The following is a 15,389-nucleotide window of genomic DNA, read 5'->3' as shown; positions in this document are numbered from 1 at the left end:
TAATCAAATCCTTTCATATCCCAAGGCCACACATTTGATACAGTATATTGGAAGGTCAGAATACTTAGCTGAGTATACACCCCTTGAGACTCAACAGATGTACAGATACGCAGCCTAATCCCAAAAACGCATTCATAAGTCTGAAGATCAGAATTGAGCCTTAATTCTCTAAAGGACTGCAATGTTGTGTGGTCCTTTCATCCAAATTAGAATGATTCATTATGTCTAGTCCATTAGCACCATCAGGGATAGGTGTGGGCCGTAAAATCTGCATTAGGATTTCTAAATATGTCAAGGATAATCTTAAAATGAGATAAACTGGGATGTTTTAACTGAACTAAAAATAATTAATCAAAGTCATGCATACAGACTTCTGGTTGTTGAATCATGTGTTAAACTTTTATCTTAAATGATTATGCTGTCTTAACAAATGTAAAACTTGGGCAGAGAATTGTATATTGGATTTACACTGTTACTTTAAAGTACCGTGTTTCCTGTTGGTAAAGATATATAGAAAAATATCAAATAAAAAACATGCATAAAAGTCTAAAAAGTCAGGAAGAAAACACAGAAGATTTTTTCTATTCCCCAATTCTATTTCAAATGAATTACGTAGGAATTTATATATAATATTTTGTGTGCATTCAGTGTGTGTACCACTGAAGTAATGTGTCACGCATCATCAAGAGAATTACATTATAATACCTACACCATTGACTACAGTACCTTTGTATTAAATATGTATTTCATAAAGGCCTCACAATATTCATTGGAAATATAATCCTAATAGAGCTGCACTGGATTATCCATTAAAAATATTGGACAAACGTATACAAAGAACTTTTTATTTTTTACCTTTTCGATTCTGGGGAAAAAAATGTGAAATTAAAAAATACTATCTTTTACTGCTGCTAAAGCATGACTTTCTCTTATTCAGCTTTCACGACAAAAACATTCAGTTTTCTAAAGTAAAATACACAACCTGTGTTGCAGTCCCAAAAAAAGTAATAATAATATATAATAAGCAGAATCTATAACTACTAACTAATCTATAGTTCTGTGTAATGTACTATTTATAGGCGCCTTTATGTGTGTCCTTTTTTATTTTTGTATTTTAATATAACACTTAGATAAAACAAATACATATAATACATGAAATTTGGACTTCTAGAAATGATGGTTTAAATCATCCATTCCAGGGTAAGAAAAAGTACAACAGAGAAAAAAATCCAAAATTATTGCAAACCAGAAATTATTCAGTACCACACTGTAACTAAGCTGTAGATACAGCAATCATTGTGCATGGTTTCAGTGTAAATAGCTGGACAGCAGGAACAGGCAGAATTCATAGGATCATAGAATAGTTTGGGTTGGAAGGGACCTTAAAGATCATGTAGTTCCAACCCCCTGCCATGGGCAGGGACACTAGACCAGGTTGCTCAAAGCCCCATCCTGGCCTTGAACACTTCCAGGGTTGGAGCATCCACAACTTCTCTGGGCAACCTGTTCCAGTGCCTCATCACCCTAATGGTGAAGAATTCCTTCCTTATATCTAATCTAATCTAATCTAATCTAATCTAATCTAATCTAATCTAATCTAATCTAATCTAAATCTACCCATATGCATCTGCAATATAAATGCCTTCATGTCTTCTAGAAAAACCTCTGTAGTTGTCCCCTTGATGGTCTGGAATATCTGTTGTCATATTTACGACGCCAGGCCCAAATGATCTTTGTGCAAATTAAGAGAGCAAATGTCAGACGATTAACAGGGATTGATGGTTTATCCCAGAGTTTAGTCCCTCAGCCCATCCAGCATAAACTCAATTTTTGCAGAATTGCAGCTAAGCCATACTGAGCAGAGTATTCATCTATTTAACACTAAAGATGTTTAGCAAAAGGGAAAGGAGTTACATTCAAGCAAGTGCATTCAGAAAATAATTACTGGCAAATATCAACATGGTCTCATTAGTAAAAAGACAGACCTAATTCTTCATGTATGCAATAATTTACAACAGGGAAGTTAACCCACTAGGAAAAAGGCACAAATAGTTCAGCGGGAAAGTGTGCAAGCAGCACTGCATTATATCTTGTCTAAAGATAAGTTATATGTGATGTGATTTCATCGGTACAGGTGCGTGTCATCTCTGAAATAGTAGTATCCAAAGTATTCAACTTTACAGTAAAGCAGAAAGGTTCAACACCCATGGCAGATACCTGAGCACTAAGACACAATGACGGTGGGCATGCTACCCGCAGGTATCAACTCACCGTAACAGATGCTATTCACTTAGTGTTGTCAAGTTTCAGAATAACCTAATCATATTTATGCTAATCACAGCACCAAATAAGAATATGGATTCTTGGTGCTGGTCATTGTGTAAACATATAATGCATATGTGTGTGTGTGTGTGTATATATATAAGTATATAGCTTTCCCAAAGAATGAAATGAACAGGACAGAGAGTAATAGGAGAAATATAATGAGAAAGTTGAGTCAAGAGAGTGATGGCAAAATACAATGCTGTCCATCCCATGCTTTTTGGGAGAGGGAGGAGTTATCTAGACATAGTTAGTCAGGTATATACAAAATGGAAAAAAGAGAAAGGTAGGAGGGACATTAATCAGCAGACATATTTGATATTAATAAAAAATTTGGAATCATACGGAAGTCATGATAAGTGTTGGAAAATATTAACAGACCTAGGGTGTATTTTTTTCTTTTAATATTTTCTTCGGTCTGCTTTAGGTTTGTGGATATATGGTGAAATGTATGTTCAGTTTTGTCACTTGACAAGTGATGATGTCTTGGGGTAAACAGCAGGGTTTCTCAGATGCAGGGAATCCCAGCTGTCTTTTTGGGATTCCATCTGTGTGTACATTTCTTTTTTTTTTTTTTTCTTTTCCTTTTTTGTGTTTGAAACATTTAAGGGCTTTGGTTTGACCACAGCCTCTTCAAATGTTACTGATTCTTTTTCTTCTACTATCATCACAAAAAAAAACCCCAAAGCCTCTTCTTCAGATAAGTGAAATCCCAAAATAAATAGCCAAATGTAATGCATTGTAGACTAGGAATGATGCAAGTTGTTTCACAACCAGCCAGTCCACAGGTACAGCACTGCCCTGTTAACCACTAGCACTACATAATGAGAATCCAGAGCCCTGGGCAGAAGAGACATGAGGACTTTTTCCCTCCCACCTTGTCCAAGATACTGGGAAGTAACACTGACTCCTCCTTTTTTTCTCCATCACTAGTTTAATGGTCCATCACAAGCAACAATTTGCCTGTTTATCTTCTTTCTGCCAGTTAGCATGCCAGAACACCAGTTACCTCTGTGCAGATAAACAGGTTCTTGTACTCTCTTCATCTAGCCATAAGACAGGCATCTGGTGGATGATACTTGAACACTCCTCTGAAACACTGGATCCCATAAAGGTGTAACGTAGTAACTAAAACCATTATCCCAGGCTGTCTGCAGATTTAGGTGAAATTAACTGCATCTGTTACATTTGTATCAGGTTTTCAAAATATTTTTTTTCAACCACAAGGACTAAGGATTGCAAAATTTCTCTTGCATTTAGTTTAAGCTTCAAGATCCTACTGACAGACATAGCAGGGGCTGTGAAAACTGAAATCCTGGTGCAATTTTACAATTCCAGAGTAGGTGTTTATGGGCTGGAGACTGCCGTGTCTTTGCTTTATTTGGTGATGTTTGTCATCAGCATGGAACCGTGGCACTGAAAACCACCTGACATCTCCAGTCTTGTGTGAGTGGAGAGGAGTTGCCTCCGCATGTCTAGCGAAGAAAGCCATGGCACTGTGAAGTGCTGCCACGGGCCCTGACTGGCAGGGTTTCCAGAGAAGCCCTTGAGATAAATATTCTTCCAAGACTGAATCCTCCTAGGAAAAAGATAAGAGTTTTCAGGGAAGCTACAGAAATTGAAAGACAGTCCAGCTGATTGCACACAAATTGACAACAAAATGAGGGTCTGTGTCCACTGGGCTCTTTGAATAGGCTTGTCTTAGGGTTTGATGAATTTCTCATCAATTATATGATGCAGAAATACATTAAGACAGTCAAAGTAAGTGTGAGGTAATAAAGTAGAGTTACCACTCTTATTCAAAAACATCTAGAACAAATATTAATTAATTCGGGATAGTTTGAGACCTGTGTAGATCTCTGCTATTGCTCAGTCCAGAATGACCCCTTAGGAGACCTTCCCAACTGAACTGATTTGATTAGCTTATAAAGTTTTGCTGTTGAGTATGGTGGTTGCCAAAGGTGAGCTTAACCTCTCGAGAGGGTATGTTCTGCATTTTCAGCATGTCAGAAGGTACGTCAACCCTGTGACAAATTGAATTTGAATTGAATTTCGTAGTAGAAACCTCCATCAGTGTATTAGCTGGTGTTTTACTATCCCAGATTCATACCTGAAGGCACCTGAGGTATATTTACAGTTCTCCTCCCAGTACAGTCTGGTTTTTAATTGGCTATGTAAAGTAACACTGCACAGTGGGGCATGAGAACTTTTTCCAAGGGCACAAAGACATTTTGGTAATCTTCTGTGTCTTTTATGGGAACTCAGACTCTTCGGAAGATTTAGAAAGAAAATCTGTTTGCAGGAACCAAAATACAATTAGAAGCAAAGCCCTTGAGTATCTTAAGTCTCCAGCAACTTCCCTCTGTTTTGGTGAGAGTACTTTAAGGAAGTAGTTTTGACATTGTAGAGCCCTGTACTGATTGAAGAAAAAAAAGGTAAAGATAGAAATGTAGTGATTTTTCAATGAATGGTACATCTCCTTAAATAATGTTGAACACTTTTTGGAACAACATGCTTGGGACAGGATGGTCGTGTCATGCGACTTACTGAGCATCAGCTCAATACCTAATTCTTGCTCTGGCCCAGCTTCTTAGAAACAGCTAGCAACAATCACGCATTTGAATTTCATAGATTTCAAACTATACTCATACCGTATCTCCCTTCAGTGTGGGGGTTTCCTCAAGTTTCTGCCAGGCGACACACATCATATGGTTGAAATCTTTGTAGAGAAGAGCCCATCTAACATTACTTGTCAGCACGGATTCCTTTTAGCGAGAGTGCAAAACTATTTTCGGCCCACTGTGATGGCTATTTTTATCTCCATTAACCTCTTGACTGCATATAAACATTTATTGAGGGTTACCTCTCTTGTTTGTCCAGTTGCTTCAAAGGTTAGTGAAAAGTGGATGCCTGCCTGACCTCTTTCATCCTCAATTAGCTGATTCTAATTGTTCCCTGAGAGATCACAGTTTTGACCCTGTTTGTCCTTGTCAAATTTGTCTAGTTATGGCATGAAGACATTAGAAGAAATTGTGTTTTCAGGTAAAAATGACTGTAGTGCAGAATACACACTTACCTAGTATAGAGCAGTGAACGATATTGTGGTTAATGTGCCCTAGTTTCCAAAATGTGAGGTTCCTCTTGTATGGCCTCATCTTATGGACACCCGTATTAGTAGATCCCTATGATTATACTTAGGCAGTAAGCAGGATGTTTTGTAAGCTTTTGAGTAATTTGTAGCAGTTCTTTGAAGGGAGAAATAAAATTTTTTTTGATTTTTGAAGTCTTACTTTTAAGCAGCTGTAATATTGTTGCTACTGTGTCAAGGAAGCTTTTTTTGTAACAAGGTACCTTTCTTAAACTAGAGATATTCCTAATAGCGCTGTAAAAAAAACCAAACAAAACAACATAACATAACATAACATAGCTAACACCTACCACCACCACCACCATTTTGGGAATGACCAGCTGAATGTTACAGTACGACAAATACATCTTATAAATTACAGGGTAATTTTCATAGTACACTCTGAGAGTCAGAGCATGAACATACTTCACTTGAAGTGGGATGGTGTCCCAAAGGTAAAAAGTTGTCATGAAGAACATTTTGCCCTGACAAGAGTTTCTTCTGTGTCAAGCCAAGAAAGTCCTTTTTCACGTTCCTTGGTGGATCTCAGTTGTGGTTGTAGGGTTGGGGCAAAGGACCTGGCAGATCTCAGTTAGGTAACTCAAACAGACAGGTTCCAGGCTTCACAGGTTGAAAACAGTGCCTTAAATCCCACAGACACTTTAGTGCAGATTAAAAAGCACTGGTGTAATGCGCTCAAAGCACGATATCCTGCTTTACAAGCGGGTTGCCGCATTCTGCACCAGCTTCAGCTTTCAAATGGATTTAAAATGTAGCCTCAGGTATAGCGCATTGCAGTAGTCTAATCTTGAGGTGATAAAAGCATGACTGATTTAACCATAGCTTCTTGTTATCTTGGACTGGGGTCTTTTCATTTTAACCATTTTAGGGAAATGGCCTTTCCTGAATCAGCAGGCTTGCTTCAGTTCTTACTGCGTAATAAGGCAAAACAAGAGCAAGCCTTTGTCAGTGGTGAACACCTCCTATGAACGCGTGAACCTCACAGGATGCCAGACCCCAAGAACTTCTGCAGTGGTCCTGACTCGTCTTACAGCTTACACAATATGCCTCTGAGGTACTTCAAAGAGAAGCCGTTGCCCGTCTCCCTTACTGGAGCTGCCAAGCTTTACAAGCAGCCAGAGCCTTGTGAAGTTTTGCTTTCATATTAAAAGAAGTTTATTTACATATCTGCGCAGCTTGGAAGCAGAGCTATGGGAGAGTGGGAAATTCTTTTGAGGTGTCCACCAGCTCTTCTGGGCTAGCAGAGCTGTGAGACGAAACACCCTGTTCCTCCTCCAGCCTATCTCTAGTGCCTAGAGACCATTCACAGCTGCTGAACTGATTACAAGTTTTACTGCCAAGCTGTCCTGGAAGCTAATTTAGTGATCTCCAGGTAGTTCTTTAAGTTCCAAAAAAGCCCTGTGAATGGGGGATGGCAAAGTGAACTCACGTCCTGACTGCGGGTGCTCAGTCTACCTGCCGCTGCTTCACCTCAGAAGGGATGAGGCACCAGCCTGAGCTCTTCTTGTTGTCCAGAAGAAACAGGGGCGGTGGCCTGAGACTAAGCCTACCACTTACTAAAGGAGAAATTAATCTTCATGAGAAAGTCAAACAGTATCTCTGCATCTCCTTTCTTCCTCAGCAGTATGTGGTTAAGTACAATCCTTTCCCAGGACATATTATTTGTCCTGTGTATGTAGATAATAAACTATTGCCCAGCACAAGAAGATCCTGATATTATTTGAGGCTTTTTGATACCATCTCAGTGCAAATAATACCCTTACAGATGGGAGAGACACAATGAAATTCCAGAAGTCTGGGAAGAAGAAAATCAGAAATAGGAATTAGATCTTGTGAAAATTAAATAGATGATCCCTTCTGCACTTAAAAGATAGAATTTTTTTTTGTTTTGTTTTTTAACTTGGCCTCCATCTTAAAAAAAGACTTGTTTGAATGTCTGAATCATTGATGGTGTACTTGGGAAAGTCCACTACCTGGATAATATTGCCCTGTCTTTTGATTGTACTTGGGATTACCAGAGACTGAGAGCACATATAAGCACAAAAAATATGTTAAAGGCTTGACTGAAATGGCAGTTGGAGAAATGCAGCATGTGGTAGGAACATGTCCTGGTCCTCCTCTTCATTATTGCTATGCAGTCACGGTTGCTAATGTTCATGCTAAAGCTTGTATTTAATATGGGTATGATTCTCAGTTATGTGAAGAATAGCCACTCGTCCTTGTTTCCATAGCAGCCTTAGCACTGTTTTGGTGTAAATGATGCTAAAGTCCAGACTATTCTATAATCGGAGACAGAGGTGATACTTTGATTACCTTTCATCTCATCTCTTGCAGATCTCCGTCAGTTCACGCCTCATTTACATCATTATTTTCTGTGCAATGCATATGTAAATACTTTGCTCTGCTTTAATAATTGGTAATATCAGGCTTCTTGATAATTTATATATGAACTTAATCAAATTTCAAAAAAAAAAATTGTCTTGTTTACTGGCCAGTTAGAAATCAGCATTTAAATTCAGATTTCAAACGCATGCAGTTGGGTTGACTCTTGTAATACTTCATATAAGCAAACACACTTTCTGCAACTTCCCATAGAAAGAAGCAGTATTAGGAATTGAGACATTGCACGTCTCTGGTTGCAGTATTTTTACACTAGGTAGGTAATTTGTCGCTGTTACATTCCTTTTTACTAATTTCATTCTTCATTTATATCTGTTTTTTCCAACACTTCTGGAAGATGAATAATGTCATGGAGTGCATATAGAAGAAGTGTGATTTATGCATAAATATTTATATGAAACATGCAAAATATAAAATGCAAATTAAGCAAGAAATACTATATTTGATAAAACAGTATTAGAGAATAAACAGATCAAAAAACCAAAATGTGAAGAACTGTGACATTCAATATGTCTTATTCTATCATTTTTATTAAAATATTGATCTACCATAAATTATATTAAACATATAAGTTTATTCATGTAATCATATATAACTAAAGTGTTTTCAATAACATCTTATTTTCAATAAATAATTTTGTGCCTATTTTGGGAATGTAATATGTTCCATGGTAATTCTTAATATACTTCACTACCTTTCTAGAAGAGTCATAGAAAATAAATGTGGCCAATGCATCTGGAATGTCCATGTAAATATATGATTTTCCATATGTCAAATTTTTTTAACTCTCTTAATCATACAGAATATCACAATAGAACATAGCTGGAGCCAACTAGAGAATTATTAGTGGAATATAAAAATAATTAATCAAATTCTCGTAGAAAAAGTTGGAATCTCTTGGGCAGAATTATATCACAGAAAAAAAAATAAAAATTGCATGGTGACTGTTGTACTTTGTACTCTCTGTTGTGGTTTCATGCTTGATATGGAGAAAAAGAACTGTGAATGATAGAAGTGTAAGTGGCATCTCAGTGCCATGTACTGACTAACTCAGGATTACCCACAGGATTTTTGCCATTTGATTACTAAAAGGAGTTAAGTGTTAATAAACTTGAAGCCTCTACTTTATCTCCTCAAATAACAAATTCTCTAAATATAGAATCTGAAATACACACAGGAGATGGTTTTCTTAAAAGTGCATCTCCTTGCCTGCATACCTTTCAGGTGCAATGGATGTCATGCTTTACTTTTGTGCCTTTGAATTTATTAATACAACTTCTTTTATAGTCTTTTTGGAGACAAAGTGCAGTGAATCATTAGCATTATTATTACTTCAGACATAGTAAAATCACACATCAACACTTAGCAAAAGGGGAAAAATTCTATTATCCATTCAGAACAATTTCCTATGATAATATGAATGTTACCCAGGACAGATCTTTGAAATGGATACCGATTCTTTAAATTCTTTCCTGTCTTTTTCAGGAAATAGTGAGATCCCATTGATAATGAAGTACAATGTGTCTAAAGTTCACTTCTAAACGCTTGGCTCTTTGCTGTGAAAGTCATCTGCATTCCCTTTATAATTCTCAGCCACCAGAAATCTGCTTAATCTTGGAGATCTGATCCAGTATCATTGGGAAAAATCCTTGATAATAGTTTCACCATTCAATCAATGAAAGAACTAAAGCTTACTGCTTGTGTCTTCTTAAAAAAAATCCTGAGGGAGGGGAATAAGACCTTGGCTTACATGTTTGGAGATTTTGTTGTTTGCAAATAAAATTATTATTACTATTATTATTCAAGTTCTTAATCAAGGCAAGCAAATGGCATCTATTTGTTATCATCCTTCCTACAGAAGACAAAGGCTTCAGTCCCTATGGTTCTGACTGCTGGCCCCAAGTGGTTGCTGGATGTGACTTGGCAAGGAGTAGAAGACAACAAAAACAACTGCATTGTGTACAGCAAAGGTAAACACAAGCTGATTTTTTTTTCTCTACTTTCTTGTGCAAGGTACTGAGATAAAAATATACCTGTTGCATAATAGAAAAATGAAGTAGTTTGTTTCCCCTTAAAGTGGAACAGTTTTAATTCCCATTTTCCTGCCCTGTTCTGATTTTGCCTTTTTTTTTTTTCTTTTAATGATTCAAAAACCTAACATGGTGTCTGCAGTGTACTAAATGCTTTATAAACACAGAAGGACATCAGCTGACATAAGACATACCATCCATTTCTCTCTGAGAGTTAGCACCTCTTGGGAAACATCAGTAAAATCTATACACTTTAAAAAGGTGGATTTTTTCTGACATTTTATTGGACATACTGGATAGCATTTCTCCATGTTACATTACATTGTAGACTACTAACTGAAATCTGGTTTTATAAGAAGAATTCAAACTTGATTGGACTATGATAAGACTTCATGTCAGCATGGTAAGAGAAGATAACTGGATTTCAGGGTTGTCACCTCTGACATTCCAGTCTGTGTAGTGGCATGACGTGATGATGCTTCACTGGAATGTATTGGCTAGTGGCACTGAATATAATTTCTGTCTTATGTGAATTGTCAGATTTGCTGAAGTTAGTATGAGTTCTTACAAGGCCCCCCAAACATGCCTTGTCTAACCTACCGCATCTAACAGCTACTTCAGTTCAAGATGCAAAGGCTTTTGTCTTGCATCTTGAACCAACCCAAAGAGCCGTGAGTTCAGTCCCTAGTGCCATGGACTATGCACCACACTGTTCGGTCAGTCACTGTGAAAGCTTTGTAAATGTGGTTATGGTATCATTACAGTATGTTAAAAAAAAAAAAAAACACAAAACACTTGAATACATGGAATAAGAATAACTTATTTAGTGTAGCTGGTTTTGGCATTCACCCTAAAGATCAGGTTGAAAAACTATGACTTTCCTTCCTTGTATTTCAATCACCAATCTCAGCACTTTGTGAATACTTCAGAACATGCACTGTTCTTGTTTAATTTCTTTTAGGTTTTATTTCTAACCAAACAGACCTACTGAGATCAAAGATTTGTTTGCTGAAGCAACCTAGTGACCATTTCAGCATACAAGCATCCAGGCAAATAAGCACCCATATCAATATATTAACATACAAAACACTAATCATAACATCAAAGACTCCTAAAAACTTACTAGAAACAATTACAACTTGTTCCTATAATCACTGCAATTTATACACTTATAAGAGGATTGCCTTTAAACTGTCACAAGCCTTTGAAAGTTGAAACACTGAAAACAGGGAATTTGCATGTTAAAAAAGAGTTGCACACTAGGGTCTTATAAATTCTTTCTATTATAATTACAGAAAGCCAACACATTCATTCTGCAACCTGAAACACCTGCAGTACTTGAGAACTGGGCTCAGATCTAAAAAGGGTTGAGCTGCCCTTCCCTCGCAGCTTGCTGATTGCTGTCCAAGTGAAGAAGCAGAAAAGTGCTCTGAGTAACATAGTGAAGCTTTTCTCGTGAATCCAGAGCTGCAGTTTGCTATTCATAGTATTGAATACTCACAGGCAAACTTTTCTGCAACAACTTTTTAATGTAATGGGAAATCAGTTTCACTCCAAAATACAGCTTCTGCAAATTCCCATAGGATGATGTCTTATCAAGTATTACATTCTTTCTGTAATTATAATACCACATATATACTGGTAAGACTTTTCATCTTCAAAGTACTTTACAAACACTAATTCATTAGACAGTTTCAGTGCTATCTGTCTGATTGCATCTACTGAAATACGAGGGTGTTTTTTTTCAAATACTAAAAACTTTCATCAGTTTGGTGCAGACTGAGTAGCCCAATACATTAGTCTTTTCATTCAAACATGCTGGATTTTGTTTCACTGATCATGCTGGTTATTTTAGTACTTGGTTAACAAGGTATTGTGAGACAGTCATGCAGTGCTCAAGGTGAATTCTGTTATCTCTACCACAGATGCGTATTATAACTAAAGTTGAGGATAAATTTGAGCCCTAATTTATAAATACATGTTAAATAGCTGCTACTTCACTAAACTAATGTGGGAAATAAGTTGTAGATATGCTTTACCTTCACTGCATTCTGTTCATCTCTTTGCACTTTGAGTTGGCTGCTCTGTCGTTCATTAAGCACCTACACTTGCCTTGAGCTCTGCTGGGATTTTTGTACTAGAAAGATTAATTGGCTTGGATCACAAAACAATGTCAAATAGAAGATGGTAAAATAAATAAATAGAATAATGTTTCTTCCTTCAATTTGTATCTCATCATTCCAGATTACATTGCCTTGATTTGTGTTAGCTTTCTGTCTCCTATAGTGCCATTACTTCTAATGAAATGGTGTCAGCTGGCATGTAGTTGTAATTCGATGTTATGTTGTAGTTGCATGTGTATAATTTTGTTAGTTTGCTTAGCAATGCGTTGTTATTTCTGAAAGCAATTAGCTGAACAAATGTGTGGAATTGTACATGTAACAGATTTGGTCACCTGGGAGCTGTTTTCCTTACTACACCCAAGATGAGATGAGTGGAGTAAATTGGCTCATTTCTAAGAGGAGAATAAGTTTGAGAATTGGCTAGCAGTACGTGGTACTGGTTGATCAGTTGCTGACTCAGAAGTGCATGCCAGATTTCCTTTTAGCTTATTACAGTGATATCTTTGAGAGCAGAATTTTCCCCAGATCTTTCAGGAGAGCATAGGAATGTCAGCCTGACTTCAGTACACTAGAAGCTATGGGTATCATAGTCGCCCATGTATTGCACATGGAATAATGACAGGGAGAGGAGTCTGGCATGTAGTTCCTGTTGAAAAGGAACCTGAGCTGGCCAGCTAACTCCCTCTTTGCCGTCAAAACTCTCCGTAAAATATTTTCCCTGGGCAAGCAAACACAAAAAGTGCATGTGCACGTAAATATGTGTATATATATGATGTACATATGTAGAATTACATTGCTAAGTTATTACAGTGGAATCACAATTCATCTTCTGTATAAATTTTTACATCAAGAAACCGGTTATTTAAAAACATAGAGTACATTCAGAGTGAAGAGCTATGAAATAACTATTCAGTACTTAAAAGTAATTCTATTTAGTCTAGGATCACTTACTTCTATCTGTATTTTTTATAAGTACATTTCCCCAATACTAGGGCAAATTAGAAAAGGGAAAAACAGTTCATTAGTATCCCATTTTACAAGGTCTGATACAAGCTGGCCACTCACGGCATGTGCCATTATCCCATTCTGGCTTTTTGAAAGGAAACTTTTACAACTGTAATTACATTTAAAAGACATGCTCTTTTTGTTTTAATATTTATGTCAAACTTCTCTCATGTTTCAAAAATAGTCCATTCAATAATTGAAGAGATGTCCTAGAAAGAGTAACTGAAATTTTAGAGACAGATTTTAGGAATTGTACCTTATCTAGAATTATAAATATGTTCTTTCCAAAAAACAGCTACAAAGTTTCAGTAATTCAAGCAAGATACATTGGTGGGAAGTATTAATGCATGAACTGTATGTTCATCGCAGCATAGCGTACTTGAGAAGCACTCGTGCCTAACAAACAGAGTTGTGGACCAGACCTGGTAAATCTCTAAGACCAGAGGTAGGAGTCCCCCCACAACCTAGGAAGGGGCTAGGGTATTAACTGCGAATCTTCCTCTGGGACTGTAAGGGAATTTAAAAATTAATTATTGCTGAATAGAATAGAATAGAATAGAATAGAATAGAATAGAATGGAATAGAATAGAATAGAATAGAATAGAATAGAATAGAATAGAATAGAATAGAAATGGTGTAAAAAATACAGTTGCACAAACTGAAAACCATGCTTGTATAACAGACATTTTTCTAGATATTATTTAAGTCATTTATGTGAAATGTATGGATACCGTATGTTTAGTGGCATTGTTAAAACAGGGTGTCTGTACAAATATTTAGCTGTGGGAATTATAAAATCATAAGGCGATTAAGTTAGCTAGTTGTGAAATTCCAATATTGCTTTTTAAATGACTTCAGGATATAGGAGGTGCTAAGGTTATTATCTGTTATCAGGAATACAGCGGAATTGTACGACTGGATAATAACTAAACAACTGACACAATGTAAAATTACATTATCAGTGTGTTAAAACAAAATTGCGCCCTAAAGGAGTCTACATGCCAGCTCAGAGCTGCAGTGTAATTATGCTTAACTCTGATAATTAAAATACAACGGAGATCAACAGAATCATTTTCATTAAGAAAATTATTAATGATGGTGGTATAACAGTAATTGATTGCAGAGCACCACAGGATAACTCTGTGCAGGAAAACCAACATGTTTAATGTGTGTCTGGGCCGGTTGGGTTGCGTTGCGTACCACCGAGCGCGCTGCCCAGCCAGGTGGCAGCTGCGGGGCGCGTCTTCTGCTGCAACCCCAAATCAGAAAATGGCCACTTTTCAGGCCGCGGCTTGGAGGGAGAGGGCTGGGCGCTGGGGGACAGGGTGGCAGGACGGGGTCGGGGTCAGCTGCCGAAAAGGAGCCGGCCACTGGCAGAGACTCACACGCTTCTTGAGCTGTCCGTCATCTCATTTTGCGTGAGGCAGTGTTTGGTTTTGCATTTCCATTAGTGATTTACTGATGTTATTTCCTCCTCTGCCTGGCCTCACCGAGTAGTTTATGCCCTTCGTTATTTCTGAGAGGATGCGGGAGGAGGAAAAAACCGTCCTCACCCCAGTGCGGTTCCACAGGCACTGCGTGACATCTTAGTAAGTAATTCCAAAGATGGTCCTGTTAATTGTCCCGGTGGTACTGACATGTGATTATCAAATGCCATAAAAAGCCTCCATCCCTCCGTAAGTGAAATCGCAGTCGGTGCCCACTGAGCGACTGTAACAAAATCCTGGCTAGGGAGGATGTTGCCTAAGGGTAAGATCTGAGAATTGTCATTTTCTTTTGGTGAACGCAAAACCGGGGGGAGGGGGGGGCAAATTCGGAGGAGTGCTTTTCCACACAGCTAAGGGATGGGTGCTTGCTCAAACAGATGCTGCTTTTGAAAGCTGCCCAAAAAAGTCTATTCTCCAATCACAATAGAGAACAAGCCTGCTAGGGTGGATTTACAGGATGAGATTAGTTAAAATGACAGCTGCCCACACTGAAACTGTGTCATGTAGCTAATTTATAAATAGAAACTTGAGGAGAGGCAGCACACAGGAGAGGACAGAGCAGAAGTCGGGGCTGGAAGCAGAGCATCCCCTGGCTGTGCTGCCCAATGGTTGGCTTAAAATAAGTCAGTAAATATGTAATTGTCTGCTTACTTCACTGGTACTGGGAAGAGGTTTTTAGCTGATATATGTGCCATGCGTTGAAGATACAACAAGAGGTTACATGAAATTACTAGCAAGAACTGATGGCAATTTTTAATTAATTTTGCTAATTTAAAGTAAACAGTCTATTTTTTAATGTATGGGAAAAGTAAGTTGTCACAACAGAAGAGTTCTTAAATTTTTCTTTAGTGGCAGAGGATTACTTTTCTTAATT

General features: G+C 37.6%; 1 protein-coding gene across 1 annotated transcript in view; it reads left to right on the top strand.

Moving 5' to 3' along the window:
• The window catches only part of ZFPM2 (zinc finger protein, FOG family member 2), a 319,145-nt gene that overhangs the window by 199,555 nt on the left and 104,201 nt on the right, over positions 1-15,389 (top strand). Inside the window, exon 5 of the mRNA XM_059836148.1 lies at positions 9,729-9,840. Within this exon, the coding sequence (XP_059692131.1) occupies positions 9,729-9,840 (112 nt within the window). The remainder of the gene's footprint in view (positions 1-9,728; positions 9,841-15,389) is intronic.

The sequence above is a fragment of the Gavia stellata genome, chromosome 3 (assembly GCF_030936135.1).
Source record: "Gavia stellata isolate bGavSte3 chromosome 3, bGavSte3.hap2, whole genome shotgun sequence".
NCBI classification, from domain to species: Eukaryota; Metazoa; Chordata; class Aves; order Gaviiformes; family Gaviidae; genus Gavia; species Gavia stellata.
The sequence above is the reverse complement of the archived record's forward strand: the minus strand, read 5'-3'. Positions and strand labels throughout refer to the sequence as shown.